Source organism: Bos grunniens, chromosome 2, assembly GCF_055505025.1.
Source record: "Bos grunniens cultivar Pamir isolate PY7600 chromosome 2, Bosgru_T2T1.0, whole genome shotgun sequence".
Classification (NCBI taxonomy): Eukaryota; Metazoa; Chordata; class Mammalia; order Artiodactyla; family Bovidae; genus Bos; species Bos grunniens.
This window is the reverse complement of record NC_141166.1, coordinates 7937695-7962886: the sequence shown is the minus strand read 5'-3', so window position 1 is coordinate 7962886 and position 25192 is coordinate 7937695. Positions and strand designations below refer to the sequence as shown.

Below are 25192 nucleotides of genomic sequence, written 5' to 3'. Positions count from 1 at the left end.
GGGAGAAGGGGACAACAGAGGAGATGGTTGGATGGCATCACCGACTCACTGGACATGAATCTGAGTAAGCTCTGGGAGTTGGTGATGGACAGGGAGGCCTGGCGTGCTGCAGTCCATGGGGTCACAAAGAGTCGGACACGACTGAGCGACTGAACGGCAACAACAAATAGCTCCCAACAGTAAGGTCAACGTGTACCACTCTCAGTTCTCTGCACACACCGTACCTTTAACACACACACCTCGCCCACGATTTCACCCGGCAGTGAATTCTCTTCTGAAGTGTTCAGTCAGTGGTCACTGAGAGCCATTAACGCCTCCCTGCCTCTTTCTGCCCTTGAGCGCCAGAGCGGTGACAGGGACGGCCCGCCCACCGGGAGGAAAGACTCCCGGTAGCCAAGCAGCCCGGGTTTCCCCACCCCCTTTTCCCTTCCGAGCCAATCAGGAGCTATGGTGGGCGTGGCCGCTCGCCCCGCACCTGCGCGTTAAGAGGAGGGCGGCGAGGCACCGAGGCGGCTGTGCCTGCCGCATCCCGTGATGAGGTCGTGGGTGGTCGGCGCCAGGCTGCTGCTTTTGCTGCAGCTGGTGCTGGTGCTCGGAGCGGTGCGGCTCCCTCCCTGCACAGACCCTCGGCACTGCACCGACCCTCCGCGCTATACCCCGGACTGGCCTAGTCTGGACTCCCGGCCGCTGCCGGCCTGGTTCGATGAAGCCAAATTCGGGGTGTTCGTGCACTGGGGCGTGTTCTCGGTGCCCGCCTGGGGCAGCGAGTGGTTCTGGTGGCACTGGCAGGGCGAGAAGCTGCCACAGTACGAGAGCTTCATGAAAGAGAACTACCCGCCGGATTTCAGCTACGCCGACTTCGGGCCAAGGTTCACGGCGCGCTTCTTCAACCCCGACAGCTGGGCTGACCTCTTCAAGGCCGCTGGGGCCAAGTGAGTGACGCCGCCGCGGGAGCGGGCGAGGGCTGACCCTTGAGCGCCGGGAGGGCCTTAAGCTGGTGGGAATCGGGCGGGGTGGGGGCGGGGAGGAGGCGAGGAGATTTGCCGGATCACACAGGTGTCCCTGTGACCTCAGATGTCGGGGGTACTCTGTTTTGCCTCCCGAAGGATGCAGAATTGTATGTGTCACGCCAGATCTTAAGCTTGAGAATTAGAAGGAAATAAAGGTTTCAGGTTGGTGGTGGCCTTGGAAAGCCCTTGGTGGACTTGGAAAGACCTGAATATGGGGAGGATTGAGCTAAGTGATGCCTAAAGTCAGTCCCCTGCGGGTTAGCAAGACAATCAAGGTTCCAGGATTTTAACGAAAGGTCGGGAGTCTGATCCTAGTTCAACTGTGAACTTGAACAAGGCCTTTTACCTCCCTACCGCCTCCTTCCATGGCTGTACCCTGGAATTGTGTACTTCCTTTCAGCTTTAATATGTCCCAGAGGGAAGGAAGTTCTGATGCCCAGTGTATTTGGGCAACAATATAGACTCTGTGTCATCTGCTCTGCTCAATGCCTTGCATGTAGAGAGTGCTTATGAAATTGTTTTGAGCACTGTTGCAGCTTGCATGTGAATGGTTCAGAGAACTGAAAATGTAAAGCTTGGATGGGAGGAGGCAAGGACTCCCAAGTCTGTTGAAGGCTGGGGCCGGTCCTGAAGGAGTCATCCTTGAAGGCAGGATGTTGCAGGTATTAAGTCAAGGAATGGTGACCCTCAGCTTCAAGGATGAGCTTGGTGGCTGAGCGAGCAGTGGTTTGGATGAGAGTAAGAGAAGACTCAACACATGGACATCACCAGATGGTCAACACCGAAATCAGATTGATTATATTCTTTGCAGCCAAAGATGGAGAAGCTCTATACAGTCAGCAAAAACAAGACCGGGAGCTGACTGTGGCTCAGATCATGAACTCCTTATTGCCAAATTCAGACTTAAATTGAAGAGAGTGGGAAAAACCACTAGACCATTCAGGTATGACCTAAATCAAATCCCTTATGATTATACAGTGGAAGTGAGAAATAGATTTCAGGGACTAGATCTGATAGAGTGCTTCATGAACTATGGACGGAGGTTCATGACATTGTACAAGAGACAGGGATCAAGACCATCCCCATGGAAAAGAAATGCAAAAAAGCAAAATAGCTATCTGGGAAGGCCTTACAAATAGCTGTGAAAAGAAGAGAAGCAAAAAGCAAAGGAGAAAAGGAAAGATATAAGCATCTGAGTACAGAGTTCCAAAGAATAGCAAGGAGAGATAAGAAAGCCTTCCTCAGCGATCAATGCAAAGAAATAGAGGAAAACAACAGAATGGGAAAGACTAGAGATCTCTTCAAGAAAATTAGAGATACCAAGGGAACATTTCATGCAAAGATGGGCTCAATAAAGGACAGAAATGGTATGGACCTAACAGAAGCAGAAGATATTAAGAAGAGGTGGCAAGAATACACAGAAAAACTGTACAAAAAAGTTCTTCACGAGCCAGATAATCACGATGGTGTGATCAATCACCTAGAGCCAGACATCCTGGAATGTGAAGTCAAGTGGGCCTTAGAAAGCATCACTACGAACAAAGCTAGTGGAGGTGATGGAATTCTAGTTGAGCTATTTCAAATCCTGAAAGATGATGCTGTGAATGTGCTGCACTCAATATGCCAGCAAATTTGGAAAACTCAGCAGTGGCCACAGGACTGGAAAAGGTCAGTTTTCATTCCAATCCCAAAGAAAGGCAATGCCAAAGAATGCTCAAACTACACCACAATTGCACTCCTCTCACACGCTAGTAAAGTAATGCTCAAAATTCTCCAAGGCAGGCTTCAGCAATACGTGAACCATGAACTTCAGATGTTCAAGCTGGTCTTAGAAAAGGCAGAGGAACCAGAGATCAAATTGCCAACATCCTCTGGATCAAGGAAAAAGCAAGAGAGTTCCAGAAAAACATCTATTTCTGCTTTATTGACTATGCCAAAGCCTTTGACTGTGTGGATCACAATCAACTGTGGAAAATTCTGAAAGAGATAGGAATACCAGACCACCTGACCTGCCTCTTGAGAAACCTATATGCAGGTCAAGAAGCGACAGTTAGAACTGGACGTGGAACAACAGACTGGTTCCAAATAGGAAAAGAAGTACATCAAGGCTGTATATTGTCACCCTGCTTATTTAACTTCTATGCAGAGTACATCATGAGAAACGCTGGGCTGGAAGAAGCACAAGCTGGAATCAGGATTGCTGGGAGAAATATCAATAACCTCAGATATACAGATGACACCACCCTTATGGCAGAAAGAGAAGAAGTACTAAAAAGCCTCTTGATGAAAGTGAAAGTGGAGAGTGAAAAAGTTGGCTTAAAGCTCAACATTCAGAAAATGAAGATCATGGCATCCGGTCCCATCACTTCACAGGAAATAGATGGGGAAACAGTGGAAACAGTGTCAGACTTTATTTTTCTGGGCTCCAAAATCACTGCAGATGGTGACTGCAGCCATGAAATTAAAAGACGCTTACTCCTTGGAAGGAAAGTTATGAGCAACCTAGGTAGCATATTCAAAAGCAGAGATATTACTTTGCCAATAAAGGTCCGTCTAGTCAAGGCTATGGTTTTTCCTGTGGTTATGTATGGATGTGAGAGTTGGACTGTGAAGAAAGCTGAGCACTGAAGAATTGATGCTTTTGAACTGTGGTGTTGGAGAAGACTCTTGAGAGTCTTGAGAGTCCCTTGGACTGCAAGGAGATGCAGCCCGTCCTTCCTAAAGGAGATCAGTCCTGGGTGTTCATCAGAAGGACTGATGCTGAAGCTGAAACTCCAATACTTTCGTCACCTTATGCGAAGAGTTGACTCACTGGAAAAGATCCTGATGCTGGGAGGGATTGGGGTCAGGAGGAGAAGGGGACGACAGAGGATGAGATCACTGGATGGCTTCACTGACTCAATGGACATGAGTTTGAGTGAACTCCAAAAGTTGGTGATGGACAAGGAGGCCTGGTGTGCTGCGATTCTTGGGGTCACAAAGAGTCGGACACGACTGAGCTGAACTGAAGAATGAAGGCAGGTAGGTTTTCTAGCCTCTGGCTTAGGGCAGTCTTCCACCATTGTCTTGTTTCAGATGCCTTCCAGCTTTCAGTTTTTCTTGGACTTTAAGTCCTCATGTACTAAAGAGAAATTACAACTGATATTTAGTGTTGCAATTAAAGGCATGGGAATATCGGATCAGATCAGTCGCTCAGTTGTGTCTGACTCTTTGCAACCCCATGAATCGCAGCACGCCAGGCCTCCCTGTCCATCACCAGCTTCTGGAGTTCACCCAGACTCACGTCCATCGAGTCAATGATGCCATCCAGCCATCTCATCTTCTGTCTTCTCCTTCTCCTCTTGCCCCCAATCCCTCCCAGCATCAGAGTCTTTTCCAATGAGTCAACTCTTCGCATGAGGTGGCCAAAGTACTGGAGTTTCAGCTTTAGCATCAGTCCTTCCAAAGAAATCCCAGGGCTGATCTCCTTCAGAATGGACTGGTTGGATCTCCTTGCAGTCCAGGGACTCTCAAGAGTCTTCTCCAACACCACAGTTCAAAAGAATCAAGTCTTTGGCACTCAGCCTTCTTCACAGTCCAACTCTCACATCCATACCTGACCACAGGAAAAACCATAGCCTTGACTAGACGAACCTTTGTTGGCCAAGTAATGTCTCTGCTTTTGAATATGCTATCTAGGTTGGTCATAACTTTCCTTCCAAGGAGTAAGCGTTTTTTAATTTCATGGCTGCAGTCACCATCTGCAGTGATTTTGGAGCCCAGAAAAATAAAGTCTGACACTCTTTCCACTGTTTCCCCATCTATTTCCCATGAAGTGATGGGACCGGATGCCATGATCTTCGTTTTCTGAATGTTGAGCTTTAAGCCAACTTTTTCACTCTCCACTTTCACTTTCATCAAGAGGCTTTTTAGTACTTCTTCTCTTTCTGCCATAAGGGTGGTGTCATCTGTATATCTGAGGTTATTGATATTTCTCCCGGCAGAGGAGGAGTTCACTGTCCTTCAGAAGCCTTAGAAATCCATAATTTTCAAATGAAGAAGTTAAAATCTGGGAGACAGTCCTTTGTCCAGGACAAGCGCCCTTACTGTGGACAAGATGACTGGCCCAGATAGAGGAAGGGAACTAATGTCCTAGACTCCAGATCCCATGACACTAAGATGAAGGTTCTTTCCAGCACACCAGAGGTCTGTAACCATGACCAGAGGGATCGGTCCTCTGCCGGTTTTTTTGTAAGTTTCTTGAGCAGGATTTTTACATTTTCAAAAACCTGTTTTTAAAAAGTAGAAGAAGAATATAGCACAGAGAGGACTGTGGTCCACAGAGCCTGAAATACTGTCTAGCCCTTAAAATCCTGAGCTCCCCACATCAGCCGGGGATTAAATTATCACGTTGGGCACCAACTGTTTTTCTGCCTTAAAAGTAAATGAAATGTTGAGTGATTTGGTTGTTATTTCAACACTTGCCTTTTCTCCCCTTTTTCTTTTGCCTTTTGTCATCTCTGTAAATTGATATGGGCTTTATAAACATCTTATTTTTCTGTCATCTGCTCTTTTTGTGGAGATTTCTTTCTCCTTTAGGGCAAAGGCTTGTTTTTTTGTTTGTTTGTTTTTTAATGCTTAACATTAATACACAGAAGAGCTCAAGAACTGGAGAGCCAGTGCATACATATTTTCCCTTACCTATTCCTTTCTTCCTTCTTTCCTTCCTAGTCTCCTGTTTGTCTGGGAACTAAGGACTGTGGCTTCCTCAAATTTGCTTTCATTCCTGGAACAATACCCAAGGGGTGTTGTGACTGAAGCAATTCCCTGGATATCACTAATATAGTCACTCATACAAGTTCAGTTGACCCTTGAACAACACAGGTTTGAACTTCATGGGTCCACTTATATGCAAGTTTTTTCCAATAAATATATTGGAAAAATTTTGGGAGATTTGTTATAATTTGAAAAAACTCACAGAAATATCAAAAATTAAGAAAAGAGTATGTCACGAATGCATGAAATATATAGATACTAGTTTATTTTACCATTTCTGTGTGTCTGCTCAGTCACTCAGTCATGTCTGACTCTTTGTGACCCCATGGACTATAGCCCACCAGGCTCTTCTGTCTCTTAGGTTTCCTGCATTGGCAGGTGGGTTCTTTACCAATAGCGCCACCTGGGAAGCCCATATTAAATCATAAAATGCATTAAATTAATCACAGTACATACTGTAGCTCTGTCATAATTTTGTAGCCACCTCCTATTGGTGTCCTGTTGGTGAGCTCAACTGTCGTGTCCACTTAAAACACCAAGTGATGCTAATCTTCACATGAACACTCATCCCTCTGATAAATTACCTATCACAGTAAAAAGTCATCTCTCATGTCCTCAAGTATCTTTCATCTTGTTTAGTGCAATATCATAAACCTTGAATAACACCATGACACCCATACAGAGCTCCCCAGTGATGCCAGAAGTGCTCCCAAGAAGCGGAGAAAATTAACATTACAAGAAAAAGTTGAATTGCTTGATATGTATTGTAGATTGAGGTCTGCAGCTGCAGTTGCCCACTGCCCTTCCAACATAAATGAATCCAGCGTTAAAAAAAAAACAAAAAACAAAAAAAGCTGTCATTGCAACTATGCCATAAGGTGTGAAAAACCGTGCACTTATTGCAAAATATCTTTTTATCTCTTATTGAAAATGCAGCTTTGATGTGCGTGCTGGATTGCTATAAGAAAGGTATACATAAAGACACTAAAATGATTCAAGAAAAAGTGAAGTCGTCACATGACAACATAAAAGGAGGGTGAAGGATCTAAAGCTGGATAATTTAATGCCAACAAAGGATGGTTTGATAATTTTCTCGAGAGGTTTGGCTTTTTAAATGTCAAGATAACAGGAGAAGCAGTTACTACCAACCAGGAGATGAGTTCCCAGAGGCCACTGAGAAAATCATTGAGGAGAAAGGGTTTCTGTCTATCAGCTTTTGCTTTTTTTTCCCTTTTGTTTTTTGGTGGCCCCAGGTGGCATGCGAGATCTTAGTTGGCCAACCAGGGATCGAACCTGTGCCCCCTGCAGTAGAAGTGCAGAGTCTTAACCACTTTACCGCCAGGGAAACCCCTGAACAAGTTTTTAATACAGATTAAAGTGGGCCATCCAATGGAGGAGAAATGCCTCCAAGAAAATTTATTAGTGAGGAAGAGAAGTAAGCACCAGGATTTAAGTCAGGAAGGGACTTCCTAACTCTACTGTTTGGTGCAAATGCTATCAGGTTTGTGATTAAGACTGTCCTTTTCTGTAAACCTACTAATCAATGAGCCTTGAAGGGAAAAGATGACACAAACTGCCAGTCTTTTGGTTGTAAAACAAGTAGGCCTGGACAACGAAAACCCTTTTTCTGGATTGGTTCCATCAGTGCTTTGTCCCTGAAGTCAGAAAGTACCTTGCCAGTAAGAAACTGCCTTTTAAAGTTCTTTTAATATTGGACAATGCCCTGGCCACCCAGAACCCCAAGAGTTCAACAGCAAAGACATTGAAGTGGTCTACCCCAAACACAACATCTCTAATTCAACCTGTAGATCTAAGGGTCATAAGGATCTTTTCTTTTTGTATTGATTGATTGATTGATTTGGTTGCATGGGGTCTTAGTCGTAGTGGATGGACTCTCCAGCTGTGGCATGCAGGCTTTGTTGCTCCAGGGCATGTGGGATCTTAGTTCCTTGACTAGGGATAGAACCTGCATCCCCTGCATTGCACAGCAGATTCTTAACCACTGGACCACCAGGGAAATCCCCATGGTGGACTTTAAGAATCTTTAAGGCTCATTACACATGGTACTTGATGGAAAGGGTTGTCAGCACAATGGAAGAGAACCCGGATATAGACAGCATGGTGAAAGTCTGGAAGGATTACACCATTGAAGATGCCATTGTTGTTATAGAAAAAACCATCAAGCCCAAAACAATAAAATTCCTGCCAGAGAAAACTGTGTCCAGATGTTGTGCATGTCTTCACAGGATTTACAACAGAGCCAAGTAAGGAGATCATGAAAGAGATATGGAGTGGGGAGGGGAGAGAAGGAGGAGAGAGGTGCAGGGTTTCAAGATAGGGATCTTGGAAAAATTCAGGAACTGGTGTCCTCACACTTGAGGAACTAACATAAGTCAGTTTGATGGAGATAAGTGCTTCTGAACAAGTGCCAGACAATGAGGAAGAAGACATAGAAGAAGCAGTGCCAGAAAACACATTGACATTAGACAGTCTGGCAGAAGGATTCTGATTATTCAGGACAGCTTTTGACTTCTTTTACCATATTGACCCTTCTATGACATGATATGAAACTAAAGCAAACCGTGGAAGGATTGGTATCGTATTTGTCATTGTTTTGTCATGAAGTCGTGTCCAGCTCTTTTGCAACCCCATGGACTGTAGCCCAGGCTTCTCTGTCCATGGAATTCTCCAGGCAAGAGTACTGGAGTGGGTTGCCATTTCCTTCTCTAGGGGATCTTCCTGACCCAGAGATTGAACTTGCATCTCCTGCACTGGCAAGTGAGTTCTAACAGTCAGACAGAAATATATGAGATATTTCCATAACGTTACCCTGAATGCCCGCCTCTCCTGCCTCCTGTCCACCTCCTCCTCCTCTTCCACCTCTGCCACCCCTGAGATGGCAAGACCAACCCCTCCCCTTCCTCCTCAGGGTACTCGTCGTGAACACCTTTATGGTGATCCACTTCCACTTAATGAACAGTAAATCCTTATGCCATACAGTTAATAAACCTATCTGTTGTGTAAGTGTATAAGTGTCTTCATGAGATCTGAGAACCGAATGGCAAGAACTATATGAAACGTTTTGGGTCATCATCATTGCAGTCACCGCCTAAGTGTTCATCTGTAGACCATCACACGCAAGATTGGCATGGAAGTAAATAGCCAATCCTTACATAAGCAGAAAGTAAGCGATACTTCCTATAAAATTAATAATATCCTTCCTTACTTTCTTAAAACTTTGCTTTCAAATAATTGTATTACCATACAGTATGGCATCTGGTCCCATCACTTCATGGGAAATAGGTGGGGAAACAGTGGAAACAGTGTCAGACTATTTTTTTAGGCTCCAAAACCACCGCAGATGGTGACTGCAGCCATGAAATTAAAAGACGCTTACTCCTTGAAAGGAAAGTTATGACCAACCTAGATAGCATATTAAAAAGCAGAGACATTACTTTGCCAACAAAGGTCCGTCTAGTCAAGGCTATGGTTTTTCCTGTGGTCATGGATGGATGTGGGAGTTGGACTCTGAAGAAGGCTGAGTGCCAAAGAATTGATGCTTTTGAACTGTGGTGTTGGAGAAGACTCTTGAGAGTCCCTTGGACTGCAAGGAGATCCAACCAGTCCATTCTGAAGGAGATCAGCCCTGGGATTTCTTTGGAAGGAATGATGCTAAAGCTGAAACTCCAGTACTTTGGCCACCTCATGCAAAGAGTTGACTCACTGGAAAAGACTCTGATGCTGGGAGGGATTGGGGGCAGGAGGAGAAGGGGACGACAGAGGATGAGATGGCTGGATGGCATCACTGACTCGATGGACGTGAGTCTGGGTGAACTCCAGAAGTTGGTGATGGACAGGGAGGCCTGGCGTGCTGCGATTCATGGGGTTGCAAAGAGTCGGACACGACTGAGCAACTGCACTGAACTGATGCACCACCTTCCAGTCCCCTCTCATAATTAAATAACTATGTATCGGACTGTTAGGGAAATTAAAATGGAGGTACTCTTGTTCAGCCTTCAGAAGCAAGACAGCAGGCCTCTGACCGACTTCTAACCTTGCATGGACCCTGCCTGGATGACATGTCTGCCTGTAAGCATACCAGTTGTTACCAGCAAGTCAGGCAGCACCTTAGATAAGAGAGGATCTTGGAATTTCCTGAGCCCCTGGAGGTCTGGAAAATCTTGTGATTCACAAGGTGAAACAGCATTGTAAAAGTTAAAGGAAAACCAGAGCTGTGTGCAAATTGATGATGATATCAGTTTGTGTCCTGGAGTTATAAGCAGGAGCCCCCAAATCTGCAATTTGAAGTCTCATGGTGGGGTAGACCCACTTGCCTGGGACCCTTTTCCCAACTGGGACTCCAGATTGCTGTTACTTGGGACTTTCCATCTCTGTTCAAGTCTGGATATAGGTTGGTGGCCCATTTTGGTGATATGCACACTGTTACTTCTGTTATTTCTGTTTCTTTTCTTTTAACGACTGTATGTTGTAATTAAGTTATCTATTAAATATTGAAATTGGTTATTATGTATGTAACCAGCTGTTTCTTTTGTTAACAAATCCTTCAAACCTAAAACAAAATTAAAACCTTCAGCAAAACTCAACCGATGTATGAGACAGGGTGCTCAGGGCTGGTGCACTGGGTTGACCCTGAGGGATGGGATGGGGAGGGAGGTGGGAGGGGGCTTCAGGATGGGGAACACATGTACACCCATGGCTGATTCATGTCAATGTGTGGCAAAAACCACTACAATATTGTAAAGTAATTAGCCTCCAATTAAATAAAAAAAACAAACTCAACCTATCATCACATTCAAGTGACTTTTTAAAAAATGTGACAATGTTTCCAATCCCATATTTTGAATATGAGTATAATACCATATGCCATAAAAATTTTATAATGATTCATTCATCAGTTATAAGCTAGGCTATCATGAAGCAATCATATTGATTGCGCTAGGCTACTATAAAGCAATCATGTTGCTGTTTCTTCAGTATCAATGAATGAATCATTAGAACTACAAATAAATATGAATTGCTTTTTCACATTAGCTTTCCAGCTTTGATATTTAGTGTTAGGAATAACTATAATGTCTACAGTGTTTTGTATCATGTAAGACAGTATTGCTGTGGATACTGACAGGTGGTTCATCTTGTAAACAGACAATGTAAATTTATGGTATCAATAAATCCAGTACATATGCCCAATCTCCAACTAACACAACATCGTAAAGCAACTGTACACCAATAAAGTAAACAAATAAATGCAGTGCAGTACTATAATGTATTTTCTCTTCCTTATGATTTTCTTAAGAGCATGTTCTTTTCTCTAGCCTACATCATTGTACAAATACAGTATATTATACATATAGCATACAAAATGGGTGTTAATCGACCATTTATGTTATTGGTAAGCTTTCCAGTCAAGAGTAGGCTATTTGTAGTTTAGGGCGAAGTCAAGAGTTACACATGGATTTTCTTCTGCAACAGGGGTCAGCAGACACCTGCTAACCACCCCCTAACCACCACATTGTTCAAGGGTCAACTGTACATTTCCTGTAGTTGAGTTCCCTCAACCATTTTAAAAGCCTCAGGTGTGCCAGGTAAGTTGGTGCTCGTGGCCCACTGCTCACTTCCTTTGCTCACATGGTTTCAATGTTCACAGGTATGTAGTCCTGACGACAAAGCATCACGAAGGCTACACAAACTGGCCAAGCCCTGTGTCTTGGAACTGGAACTCTAAGGATGTGGGGCCCCATCGTGATTTGGTTGGTGAGTTGGGAACAGCCATCCGAAAGAGGTGCGTGTCCACGGACAGTCACCCCATCTTCGCTTTTGATCTAACCACCCAGTATCCTGTGCCTTCTCTTCTCTGCTGTGTTTTCTAAGTTTGCATTTAACCAGTACATGGGAGGGTTTCTGGCCCTGAATTGGCAGTGTTTGAACCTTGGCAGTTTTCATGTGACCCAAAGTGACAGCATCAGAGAAGTGCACAGCCCTCTCTGGTTAGGTGAAGGATACGCAGCAGAGACCACGACGCTGCACTTGTGCTCTTCAAAGGATTCTTTCTGGGAAGCCTTCCAACCTAGGGCCTTTTCCAGTGTCTGGTGGAGGCCAGGGTTGTGTCTCATCTTTGTGTCCTCCTTAGCTGTCAACCCAGAGCTTTGTAGGCTTCATGGAAGGTTTAGATGAGTGGTAAATCAGGAGAGGGCTGAAGAGGGCAGTTAAAGCAACAAAAAGGAAGGTAAGGCATCACTCGTGATTCTAGGTAGTATTTCTAATATCTGCCACTTAAGATGTAACTTTCCAAGGTCAAAGAGCTGGGAAGGGGCAGAAATGGGATTTGAACCCAGGTGCTCTGATTTTGGACCCTACTGTTCTGAGTATATTTGCCTGTAAGGAGGAAAAGTGGTATTTGTGTCATGCCCACTCAGCTCTGTTGTGATTTGGCAAACTTGATGTCCTATTTAAGGTTAGACCAGCTACTTATTTGTATAAATACAGTTTGATTGGAATACAGTTGTGTTCATTCACTTACGCATTGATTCTGGCTACTTTCAAGCTCTAATTGCAGAGTCAGAGTAGAGATAGCAAGGCCTACAAAGCCTCAGATATTATCTGGTCAAAAGCATTTGCTGACATATGTCACCTGTGAAACATTCAGTTCCCCAATACTGTGCTCTGCTAATAGTCCTGCTGTAAAAGTCTGAGACGTTGATTAGATCTGGACTCTAAGAGCCTTGATTTTCACCTTCTCTATTTCTAGTCACTGAATCACATGATGAAATTCTTAACTTCAGTTCTTTCTGCTTTATCTATGCCATTGCAAATGTTATCCTTACTTCTTGTATTATAGCATTTCCAAAACACTCAATTAATTCACAACAAGTTTTATTGTGTATGAAAATAGGTAAATTTAACCATATTTTGTTTCAGGTATATTAAGAACTATTAGTAAATCTTATATGAAACAATAAATTAATTTCAACTGCACAGAAAATGGTACTAACGGTTCTTTCTGAGTGATGAGATTTTGGATATTCTTGGTATTTGTCTCCATTTTCCAGTATCTCTTCAATATCTATTATGATCAACAGAAAACATTTTTAATAGGACTATATATTATTGAGATAATTGACTTAAAAGACAGAAAATGGTTTAAATAACATTTTGGTGTTAAGATAATTTATGTATAAAGATAATTTGTTATCTGCTAAGTCGCTTCAGTTATGTCCAACTCTTTGTGACCCCATGGACTGTAGCCTGCTGGGCTCCTCTATCCATGGAATTCTCCAGGCAAGAATACTAGAGTGGATTGCCATGTCCTCCTCCAGGGGATCTTCCTGACCCAGGGATGGAACCTGTCTCTCTTGTGTCTCCTGCATTGGTAGATGAGTACTTTACCACTAGTGCCACCTGGGAAGCCCAATTTGTTATTTGTATCATCAAAATCAAAGGAAGCCAATCATGTTGCTTAAATGAATGATAAGAGATAATTTAAGGAACTGGCTGTAGGTCCTGACCCCTGTATGCCCTAATGGTAAATTTCACTGAGATGTGAAAATGCTGGCAACTGATTTTTCTTAAAATATTTTTTCTTTGCTTAATGACAGTTGCTGTCCTGTTTTTCTGTTTCAGGAACATACGCTATGGACTGTATCACTCACTTTTAGAATGGTTCCATCCTCTCTACCTACGTGATAAGAAAAATGGCTTTAAAACCCAGTACTTCGTCAATGCAAAAACAATGCCAGAGCTCTATGACCTTGTTAACAGGTACAAAACATAAGTTGTTTTAGCCTTATGACTTTCATCAATGACATCTGAGCTGCTTATACTGTTGAGGGGAAAGGGGTAGGGGTGGGATATGAAAAAACTCTAGAAGACATCAAAATAGTAATGAGTAATCGTTGTGTTAAGACAAAGTATACTTTTTCTTTTTGCTTTTCAAAACTTCCATAGTATGGTCATGCTGATTTTATAAACTGAAACAGAACTGAGGATGGTAGTAAGTCAAACCTCAGTTAACTCCTTCCATACCACTTTCTTTGTCAGGAGGTTGGAGAAGGGCAGCATGGTCTAATGGACCCTACAGAGGGTTTGGCATCTGGCAGATTTGTATTTGAATCCTGCCTCTTGTTACCCTCAAGCATTTTCTTGGCTGTGCCATGCAAGCTTGTGAAAAAGCTGGCTTAAAACTCAACATTCACAAAACTAAGATCATGTCATCTGTTCCCATCATTTCATGGCATATAGATGGGGAAAAAAATGAAAATAGTGACAGACTTTATTTTCTTGGGCTCCAAAATCACTGTGGGTGGTGACTGCAGCCATGAAATTAAAAGACATTTGCTCCTTGGAAGAAAAATTATGACACACCTAAACAGCATATTAAAAAGCAGAGACATTACTTTGCCAACAAAAGTCTGTCTAGTCAAAGCTATGGTTTTTCCAGTAGTCATGTATGGATGTGAGAGTTGGACTGTAAAGAAGGCGTGCCACAAAGACAGAAATATAGATCAATGGAACAAAATAGAAAGCCCAGAGATAAATCCACGCACATATGGACACCTTATCTTTGACAAAGGAGGCAAGAATATACAATGGATTAAAGACAATCTCTTTAACAAGTGGTGCTGGGAAAACTGGTCAACCACTTGTAAAAGAATGAAACTAGAACACTTTCTAACACCATACACAAAAATAAACTCAAAATGGATTAAAGATCTAAACATAAGACCAGAAACTATAAAACTCCTAGAGGAGAACATAGGCAAAACACTCTCTGACATACATCACAGCAGGATCCTCTATGACCCACCTCCCAGAATATCGGAAATAAAAGCAAAAATAAACAAATGGGACCTAATTAACCTTAAAAGCTTCTGCACATCAAAGGAAACTCTCAGCAAGGTGAAAAGACAGCCTTCAGAATGGGAGAAAATAATAGCAAATGAAGCAACTGACAAACAACTAATCTCAAAAATATACAAGCAACTCCTCCAGCTCAACTCCAGAAAAATAAATGACCCAATCAAAAAATGGGCCAAAGAACTAAATAGACATTTCTCCAAAGAAGACATACAGATGGCTAACAAACACATGAAAAGATGCTCAACATCACTCATTATCAGAGAAATGCAAATCAAGACCACTATGAGGTACCATTTCACACCAGTCAGAATGGCTGCGATCCAAAAGTCTACAAATAATAAATGTTGGAGAGGGTGTGGAGGAAAGGGAACCCTCTTACACTGTTGGTGGGAATGCAAACTAGTACAGCCACTATGGAGAACAGTGTGGAGATTCCTTAAAAAACTGGAAATAGAACTGCCTTATGATCCAGCAATCCCACTGCTGGGCATACACACTGAGGAAACCAGAAGGGAAAGAGACACGTGTACCCCAATGTTCATCGCAGCACTGTTTATAATAGCCAGGACATGGAAGCAACCTAGATGCCCATCAGCAGATGAATGGATAAGAAAGCTGTGGTACATATACACAATGGAGTATTACTCAGCCATTAAAAAGAATATATTTGAATCAGTTCTAATGAGGTGGATGAAACTGGAGCCTATTATACAGAGTGAAGTAAGCCAGAAGGAAAAACACCAATACAGTATACTAACGCATATATATGGAATTTAGAAAGATGATAACAATAACCCTGTGTACGAGACAGCAAAAGAGACACCGATGTATAGATCAGTCTTATGGACTCTGTGGGAGAGGGAGAGGGTGGGAAGATTTGGGAGAATGGCATTGAAACATGTAAAATATCATGTATGAAACGAGATGCCAGTCCAGGTTCAATGCACGATACTGGATGCTTGGGGCTAGTGCACTGGGATGACCCAGAGGGATGGTATGGGGAGGGAGGAGGGAGGAGGGTTCAGGACGGGGAGCACATGTATACCTGTGATGGATTCATTTTGATATTTGGCAAAACTAATACAATTATGTACAGTTTAAAAATAAAATAAAATTAAAAAAAAAAAAAAAAGAAGGCATGCCAAAGAATTGATGCCTTCAAATTGTGGTGCTGGACAAGACTCTTGAGAGTGCTTTGGACAGCAAGGAGATCAAACCAGTCAATCCTAAAGGAAATCAACCCTGAATATTCATTGGAAGGACAGATGCTGAAGCTCCAATACTTTGGCCACCTGCTGCAAAGAGATGACTCATTGGAAGACCCTGATGCTGGGAAAGATTGAGGGCAAAAGGAAAACGGGGCGACAGAGGGTGGGATGGTTGGATGGCATCACCAGCTCAATAGACATGAGTTTGAGCAAACTCCAGGAGACAGAGAAGGACAGGGAAGCCTGGTGTGCTGCACTCCATGGAGTCGTAAAGAATCAGACATGACTTAGCCACTGAACAACATCAATGACCACAACAGCAGTGCAGCTGGTGGGATCTTAGTTCTCTGACCAGGGATCAAGGGATCAAACCCAGGCCTTCAGTAGTGAGAGCACAGAGTCCTAACCACTGGGCCGCCAGGGAACTCCCTTAGAAGCCTTAAACAGGTTACTCATCTGAGCCTCAGATTCTCACTCTGTAAAGTGACAAGAATGCCTTCTAAGTAGGGCTCAGCATAACATATGAAGTTTCTATCACTATGCCTGGTACAGAATAATAGAGGCATTATTATTCTTAATTATCCTTAAAAATGATGACTTTTACTTTGGGGTTTGTCACTGGTCTTCACCATGTTTTATTCTGCGTTTGCCCTTCTTGCTCCTGGGGGCACTTAGGAGGATGGTGGACCTTTAAAGATTAAGAGGCAGCCGTCTGTGCTTGGACGCTCACTGTAGACCAAAAGACGAAAAAACTTGCACCCAGATGACTGCTGCAAGGAAACAGGACGGTTGTTAAGAAACCAACCAGCAAAGCTTCAAGTCAGAAATCCAGTTCTTTTTTTCTTACTGAGTGTATAACCTCGAACAAACTACGTGATCTTTCTATAGCTCAGTTTCTTTACCTGTTTATACATCACAGGGTGTTGTGAAAATGAATGAAGTTAACGAGTATAAAGTGCCTACTACGATTTTTCCTATACAGTAAAACACACACCATCTGTGTTTCTCTCGCCTCTTAGGCAGCCTTTTTCCTGGACTCGACGTGCTGACCTAAGTGTTTACGGAGTACAGCACAGGATTCACTAACAGGCAGATTTACATATGGGTTCCAGCTCCTATTACTTACCAGCTTTGCACCTAAAACAAAGTTACTGAGCAATACATTCTTGCTTTCTTAAGTGGGACTAATACTGCTTACCTTAGAGGTATAAATACATACACTCATAAGGCTCAGAGTAGTAATATGAGAAAGATGCAACTGTGGCTCAAGTGAATTCAGTAGATTTTTATGATCAAAGCTCTGGGTAGTTGTCCCCCAAAATGCATTTGATGGAACAGTTCAAGCTCTTGCTGCTGCTGCTGCTGCTAAGTCACTTCAGTCGTGTCCGACTCTATGCGACCCCATAGACGGCAGCCCACCAGGCTTCCCAGTCCCTGGGATTCTCCAGGCAAGAACACTGGAGTGGGTTGCCATTTCCTTCTCCGATGCATGAAAGTGAAAAGTGAAAGTGAAGTCGCTCAGTCGTGTCCGACTCTTAGCGACCCCATGGACTGCAGCCCACCAGGCTCCTCCGTCCATGGGATTTTCCAGGCAAGAGTGCTGGAGTAGGGTGCCATTGCCTTCTCCGGTTCGAGCTCTTAACACATCTTAAAAGCAGAAACAGTAATCCTGTAGTTCTGGAGCACCACTCTTTTCGTTGGAATCAGTTTCTGGAAGGAAACCAAATTGTGTACACACTGAATAAAGCTTTACTTTTTAATCTAAGACATTTTAAAAAAAAGATTGGGAAGAAATATACCAAAATGCTGTATATTAAATGGTGGTTGTGTTAGCTCACAGGTGTGTGTGTGGTCATTTTCATCCTTTAGTTTTCCACTTTCTCTGTACCATGGTACTTTCAAAATAGGAGGAAATTAATTTTTAAATATATGTGGCAAAGATAGGTCTGTCAGACTTGACTGTGACTGGATTCAGATGATAAACTTTGTTGTAATTGTGTGTCTCTCAGGTATAAACCTGACTTGATTTGGTCTGATGGAGAGTGGGAATGTCCTGACACTTACTGGAACTCTACAGATTTTCTTGCTTGGCTCTACAATGATAGCCCAGTTAAGGTATGTGATTATATGACTTCTCCCTTATTTATCTGTTATGATAAAACACAATGTGAGGAGCCAAGATCTGGAGTAATAACCGTAATGACAACAGTGATAATAATAAATACTAATCTCAGGACTTCCCTGGGGTTCAGTGCTTAAGTCTGCCTTCACCTTCCAATGCAAGGGATCAGCTTTGATCCCTGGTCAGACAGCTAAGATCCCACATGTCTTGGGCCTAAAAAGCCAACACATAAAACCAGAAACAATATTGTAACAAATTCAATAAGGACTTTAAGTGTAAGCAAATAAATAGCAGTATTGATATGGGTGCGGTAGGGACGAGGGAACTTAATGGATGTGAAAGGTTTCTCCTTTAATTCTTTTTTTGCCCCTTCCTTTTTTTTTCTTTAAGCTTTTTTTCCTTAAAGCTTTCTTTTTCTCCTTTAATTCTTGATTTTTACAAGCTAGTTTTCAAGCTTCTTAAATTTAAGTCGTAGGATAGAAATAGTATAAAGAAGCCCCAGACCACCATAGAGAAAATAAACTGTTAAGCAAACGGACATTGTAAATAAGAAAACCACCCAAAAAATTAATATATAAAACTTATTAAACGATAGGAATAAAATGTGAGAATCTATGACCTCAGCTACTCTATGTTGACTGTGTAGTTTAACTCATATAGGGAAATTTCTTTTCCCTGAGATCCAAATTCTAAGGAAGTTGGAAACTTCGCCTGCCTTGTGCTGTCCCTCAAAAGCAACCTACTACACTGCACAATAGCTGCCCGTTTATAGTTCACATTTCAAGACACAAAGTAGCAGAAGTCTCAATCTTCACCGTAGAAAATTTCAAAAATCTTACAGATTCTAGCTTTGTTGTGCATTTTAAAGAAAAATCTGTGCTCACTTCAGCAGCACATATACTAAAATTGGAACTATACAGAGAAGATTAGCATGGCCCCTGCTCAAGGATGACACGCAAATTCGTGAAGCGTTCCATATTTAAAAAAAAAAGAAAAATCTAAGACCAGTTTGAACTGAGCTATCTGGGTAGGTTCACAAACCTCTTAGGATGTCACTGGCTGCTGCTGCTGCTAAGTCGCTTCGGTCGTGTCCGACTCTGTGTGACCCCATAGACGGCAGCCCACGTCCCTGGGATTCTCCAGGCTCCCCCGTCCCTGGGATTCTCCAGGCAAGAACACTGGAATGGGTTGCCATTTCCTTCTCCAATGCACGAAAGTGAAAGTGAAGTTGCTTAGTCCTGTCTGACTCTTAGCGACCCCATGGACAGCAGCCTACCAGGCTCCTCTGTCCATGGGGTTTTCCAGGCAAGAGTACTGGAGTGGATGTCACTGGCTAACTATTACTAAATTCAGAAAAGGGGAAGAAAGATCCTATGTGACAATTGGAAGCAAATTCACATTGGTGTTTTGGAACTTTCGGGCTGCGTGGGGACCTCTAGTGGCGAGGCCTGGTGGTTCTTCCCCGGTGTTTCCCCGGCTGGGGTGGCTTAGATGCGGATCCTCGGGTGGGACACTGCAGACCATATTCTACCCACTCTTGTCCTGCGTGCTTTCTCATGCGTTAGGAAAGAGGGTTGTCATGTACTCATATTAGGAAATGACTTTTAGGAGAAGCAGACCCTGATCCTTACCCCTCTGCTGTCTGTAATTCCCACTCCTGACCTCTCTGCAGGTCTTCTCTGGGAGGTCACACCTTCCCCACCACCCTGTCTAAAATCGCAGCATGCCTCCATTAACGCTGCCTTTCCTTATCTTATCTTTCTCTTAACCACTTACCTGGCCCAACATATTTCAGATACCACTTACCTCGTTGCTATCTGTCTCCCTCACTGAAGCATCACCTTTGTGAGGGCAAGAATTTGGGTCTGTTCACTCCTACATCCCCAACTCCAGCAACAGTCCTTGGCCCAGTTAGACACAGAGTAAGTACTGGTGGAATGTAAACTAAATCTGGCTCCTGGAAATTTATATTCTTTCCTGAAAGAAGCAAGAAACACTCCTGAACTGGTGTTTAGGTGAATTCCGTGACGCTGATGTGATGTCACATCATAATTGTCCATGTATACATCTCCTCAGCTAGTCGCTGCTGGATCTCTGAGGGCAAGAGCTGTGACTTGTTTACTCTGGATACCCCAGTATGAGCCTCATAGTAGTATTAAATGTTGACATTAAGTTATTCTATGTAAAGATTTTTCGAAGTTCAGCAAAACCTTAAGGGAAGGAAAAGAATGATTACTGACTTTGCCTTACTTAGGTAAAGAAAGTCAGGGTTATATAGTGAAAAGCATCCTGGGCTGGATTCATAGTCCCAGCTTTCAGAAACTCTGCCTGGGAATGTGATCTCGGCAGGTCTCCTCTTCTACATTTCTCTTCCGATAAGAGTAAGTGGTTTACTAGATAATCTAAACAGGCCCTTCCAGTTCTGACACTACATATTGCTAGACTGGGGTTAACTGCAAATAACGTTTGGAGTTGGATATTTCTTTGTTGTGAAGGGACAGTTCTCTGTGTTGTAAGATGTTTATGATTTTTTTTTTTGCCCACACCATGCGACCATGCGGGATCTTAGTTCCCAGTCCAGGGATCAGACCCCCACCCACTAGCAGTGTAAGCAGGGATTCTTAACCGCTGGACGGCCAGGGGATTCCCTTGTAATGGGTTTAGAAGAATCCTTGGTCTCCGCCCACTAGGAGGCAGTGGCACCACCCCGAGTTGTGACCAAGAAACGTCTCTAGATTTTGCCCTTTGTCTCCTCCAGTTGAGAACCACTGTGCTCGACTGAGTCTGCTCCTTGCTTCCAAACAGGCACCTGACTTATCAAACTGAGTTAGACAGTTTTACCCCCGATGATCTCAGTGCTCCTTCCTCCTTTAGGATGAGGTCGTAGTGAATGACCGATGGGGTCAGAACTGCTCCTGTCATCATGGAGGATACTACAACTGTAAAGATAAATTCCAGCCAGAGACCTTGCCAGATCACAAGTGGGAGATGTGCACCTCCATAGACCAGCGGTCCTGGGGCTACCGTCGAGACATGGAGATGGCTGACATCACAAACGAATCCACAATCATTTCGGTAAGAGGTAGTTATTTGTTAACTGCAGTCCCAGGCTGCCTTCTGGCTAAAAGTGGTGGAAGCACTCTGGATAGATTTATGGGCCGGGAGAACCTGTTCGGGTTATTGAACATACTCATAACACTTGTCCTAAGGAGACAGGTCTAATTACTGAAGAGTTCTGTACAGAGGTGTTCTCCCCAGGATTATTTTCAGATTGACATTGGGCTGTTTCAATTCCTGGCAACCATAAAGGAATAATTCAGCAGATTTGGGGATTTTCCTTAACCATGAAAACATTTCTGAATGTAATAGGGATTAATGCTTACAGGGTTGATGAAAAGACAAGTTATGCAGTATCACAACTATATAGAATTAACTGCACGAGAAAAAGACCAGAAGGAAACCTCAAAAGTTAATGGTGTGGTGTCTTTGGGGTACTCTAACAGAACCTCCTTTTTAAAATTTTCTGTATGTAGCCTTAATTTTTCTGGACTGCCTTGAAGTGCTACTGTGTGGGGTCACAGGAAACACACACACACACACGCATCCCACCCCAGAGATCTTAAAGACTATATCTCTTTACAGAATGTTTTCCTGAAGGGGCAACATACACATTTATATAGCTCAGGGTATCCTGAAATTCATCAGATCTCTTCCACACCTCCCCGCCCCACCGCCCCACCCCAAGTCTCCATAGCACCTGCTCTAAATCTCTCATCTCTCATCTCTATTCTCTCTGGCTGGCTCCACAGAATCCTTTCAAGGCCAAGTGCTTTGTTTTCAGCTCCCTGGCTGACACTCTGTGCCTCTGATATATGACACTTCCCTCTACATATGGCACTATGGCAGGTGCCAGCTCACGGTAAGAGCCCATGATCACTCCCTGGAATCTGAGTTAATATATCTCTCAACTGTGTAGCAGAATTTTTCAATTTTCTCATGTAAGCCTATCCTGCTATGAAAATGACAAAAATATATTGTCTTTTCCAAAAGATAGAGGATATTCACAAAACACAGGGAGAACAGCCTAGATTCTTCTTCTTCCCTCCGTGTGTTTTAAGCATTCAGCCAGGCTTGGCATTCAGAACTAGAATTTCCTTGTTTTCTGCTCCTGCCAGGAACTGGTTCAGACAGTAAGTTTGGGAGGCAACTATCTTCTCAACGTCGGACCAACCAAAGACGGACTGATCGTTCCCATCTTCCAAGAAAGGCTACTTGCTGTTGGGAAGTGGCTGAGCATCAATGGAGAGGCTATCTATGCCTCCAAACCATGGAGAGTACAATCTGAGAAGAACTCTGTATGGTGAGTCTAGTCTTCTGTTACAGGTAGGAACATCCTGAGCTGGCAACCCCTTGGATCCACAGTGGTTACAAGCCAGGCTACGGACTCATCTGGAGGAAACACAAGAGCTGTTCTGTGATGTTAAATGTGTGCCCAGGTTTATGTTTTAGGCCCCAGGGTATCTTTGACTACTGAGGGAGGTGGGTAGGCTTGGTGAAGAAAGGAGCTATGAAGTATCAATTTGCTCAACCCCTAAAAACAGTCATAGCTAATATTTGTACAGCACCCACATGTGGTAGACTCCATCCTAAATTCTTTCTCCTCATTTAGTCCCCTCAACAATCTCACTGGGTGGATAATGTCACTATCCCTAGGTTACAAGGAGAAAGCAGGTCCAGGGGAGTAATCATCCGCCCAGAGTTACGAAGCTACTAAGCGAAGAAGGCATGATTCATACTTGGCATTGTGGATCTAGTTATTTGATCTCAGGCTTCAGGAATTTTTTAAATTTTCAACTGCAAAATGGGGTGATGATACTTAACTTCCTAGAGTGTGAGGATTAAATAAGCTAACCTATGTAAAGCACCCAGCAGAGTGCCAGGTACATACTAACTGCTCAGTGAAAGACCTCTGCAAGTGTTATATCACAGAGCTGGGGGCTTTGCATCAGGAGAAACACGTTCATGGTTCTGTTTTGGATGAGTTTCTATTTAGTGATTTTTTGCACCCTCTGCTATAAGGATGGGCTTCCCTGGTGGCTCAGATGGTAAAGAATCTGCCCACATTGAGGGAGACCCAGGTTCAATCCCTGAGTTGGGAAGATCCCCAGGAGAAGGGAATGGCTACCCACTCAAGTATTCTTGCCTGAAGAATTCCGTAGACAGAGGAGTCTGGCAGGCTACAGTGGATGCGGTCTCAAAGAGCTGGACACACCAAGTGACTAGCACTTTCACTTTCTCTAAGCATAGTGAAACCTCAGAACAACAGATTTGTCTTGGGAATTTCCCTGGCGGTCCAGAGGATAGAGCTAGACGCTTTCACTGCCATGGGCCTTGGTTTGATCCCTGATCGGGGAACTAAAGATCCCAAAAACCAAGTGGGATGACCAAAAATTTTAAATTTTATTTATTTATTTTTTTTCTTTTTTTCTGCCCACCACCCCCCACCCCGGAAGCCATCTCACTGCGCCTAAATTTTAAAAAGGAATTAAAATTCATCTTCATTGCACATCTTGCCCATGTTATACCCTCAGATGTTTTCATATGGATTTAAAGATAAAGAAAGATATGAATAATGAGGAAGATGGCTTCAGTATGTGTCACTAATATAAGAGTTAAAAAAAATGTTTTAGGAAAACTTAGAACCCCATACAGAGAAGAAAGGGAAGATACCACCCAGAAAGAGTCTTCCAGGGCTACATAATTCCCACAGAGCTTAACCGTGCTGCTGTGCTTAGTCGCTCAGTCACATCCGACTCTGCGACCCCATGGACTGTAGCCCGCCAGGCTCCTCTGTCCATGGGGTTCTCCAGACAAGAATTCTGGAGTGGGTTGCCATGTTCTCCTCCAGGGGATCTTCCCAGCCCAGGGATCGAACCCAGGCCTCCTGCACTGCAGGCACATTCTTTGCTGTCTCAGCCACCAGGGAAGCCCAAACCTAAATTGGTATCAAGTTACTTGCTCGTGGCAGTGACAGACTGAAGGTCTCGCAATTGGTGGGTAATTGACGGGGGAATATATAAGGTCATGTGGCAGGATAATAAGCCGGGCATCTTTGACGACGTTTCTTTTTTCCCAGGTATACGTCTAAAGGATTAGCTGTTTATGCCATTTTACTGCACTGGCCAGAATATGGAATCTTAAGCCTTATATCCCCTATAGCTACTTCAACCACAAAGGTAAAGAGCCTCCGTCAGTCCTGTTGGAGATGTAGCTCTTTGTAAAGGAATTGGCGAGCCTTCTCTGACCCTTCCTTCCTTCCCCAGATCTCTCCTGTTTCCCTTCTGGGCTGTCTTCCCCGCCCTGGCCCAGTGTAGTTGTTTGCCACCATATTCAGGCCATATTCTGTGCTCATCAATGCATTCGTGTTTTTCCCATTCCCTTTTGCTCTCTGCAGGTAACAATGCTGGGAATCCAAAAGGATCTGAAGTGGTCCCTAAATCCCTCAGGTAAAGGTCTCCTCGTGTTCCTGCCCCAGTTACCACCCACTGCTCTTCCAACTGAGTTTGCTTGGACCATAAAGCTGACAGGAGTGAAGTGATCATTGGAGTTCAAGAAGAAAGGGACACCGCCAGCACTTTGATTTTCCTCTTATATCGCCACCATTATAATAAACGACTCTTCTCTACTCAGAAATCTCTTTTCCAACACATTTTAATAAATGGAACGGATTACATTACACTGATGTCTCACGGGATCAAAGATCTGAGATCCAGTGCTAGCATCTCTCTCTGATCAATAGAAGAGACTGAACAGTTAAGCTCACCCATTCCTACTATTGGGAATTATCTGCAATGGAAACTTCCTCCATCCTCTGTTTCATAACCTGACTGCTTACTCAGATGACTTCAAGAATAAGCCAAATCGTCCCATTGCCTATGGGAGGTGCTGAAAAGGATTTGGCAGACTCGACTATATGCTATTTATTTAGCATCGGCTGTCGCCAGCTACCCCCATCTGCCCCCAAGAGCAGGAGAGCCTCGAGGGGAAGGAAAATGCTTCCAAGGCTGCTAATAGTAAGCTTTTTAGAAGTTTGCAAAGCAAGCTAAGAGCTCTGACATTCAGTCTGTTTACAGGGATTCTATGAAGAAAATGAATGTGATTCTGCCTTGCTTTAATACAGTCAAATAAATAAATTTGTATGTCAAATCATTTTCTACTAAAAA

General features: G+C 43.5%; 1 protein-coding gene, 1 long non-coding RNA gene and 1 other non-coding gene across 3 annotated transcripts; 2 read left to right on the top strand and 1 right to left on the bottom strand.

The window, feature by feature from the left end:
- The first annotated feature begins 484 nt into the window (after window positions 1–484).
- On the top strand, window positions 485–25192 carry FUCA1 (alpha-L-fucosidase 1). Its single transcript, XM_086328387.1, has 8 exons — window positions 485–932; window positions 11431–11565; window positions 13404–13541; window positions 17857–17962; window positions 20844–21044; window positions 22145–22329; window positions 24106–24205; window positions 24424–25192. The coding sequence occupies exons 1-8, from the start codon at window positions 535–537 to the stop codon at window positions 24565–24567; spliced, it is 1407 nt and encodes a 468-aa protein (XP_086184513.1). The 5' UTR covers window positions 485–534; the 3' UTR covers window positions 24568–25192.
- LOC147377382 (uncharacterized) lies at window positions 17118–19183 on the bottom strand. Its single transcript, XR_015137494.1, has 2 exons — window positions 19011–19183; window positions 17118–17557 (listed from the first exon to the last, which is right to left on the bottom strand). It is a non-coding gene; the product is annotated as an uncharacterized LOC147377382 (long non-coding RNA).
- On the top strand, window positions 18846–18952 carry LOC147377383 (U6 spliceosomal RNA). The gene has a single exon (XR_015154027.1). It is a non-coding gene; the product is annotated as a U6 spliceosomal RNA (small nuclear RNA).

Coding starts and splice junctions, on each gene's coding strand:
- FUCA1 (XM_086328387.1), top strand. CDS start 535: ATGAGGTCGTGGGTGGTCGGCGCCAGGCTGCTGCTTTTGCTGCAGCTG. Junction 933..11,430: donor TTCAAGGCCGCTGGGGCCAA/GTGAGTGACGCC, acceptor CAATGTTCACAG/GTATGTAGTCCTGACGACAA. Junction 22,330..24,105: donor TCTGAGAAGAACTCTGTATG/GTGAGTCTAGTC, acceptor CTTTTTTCCCAG/GTATACGTCTAAAGGATTAG.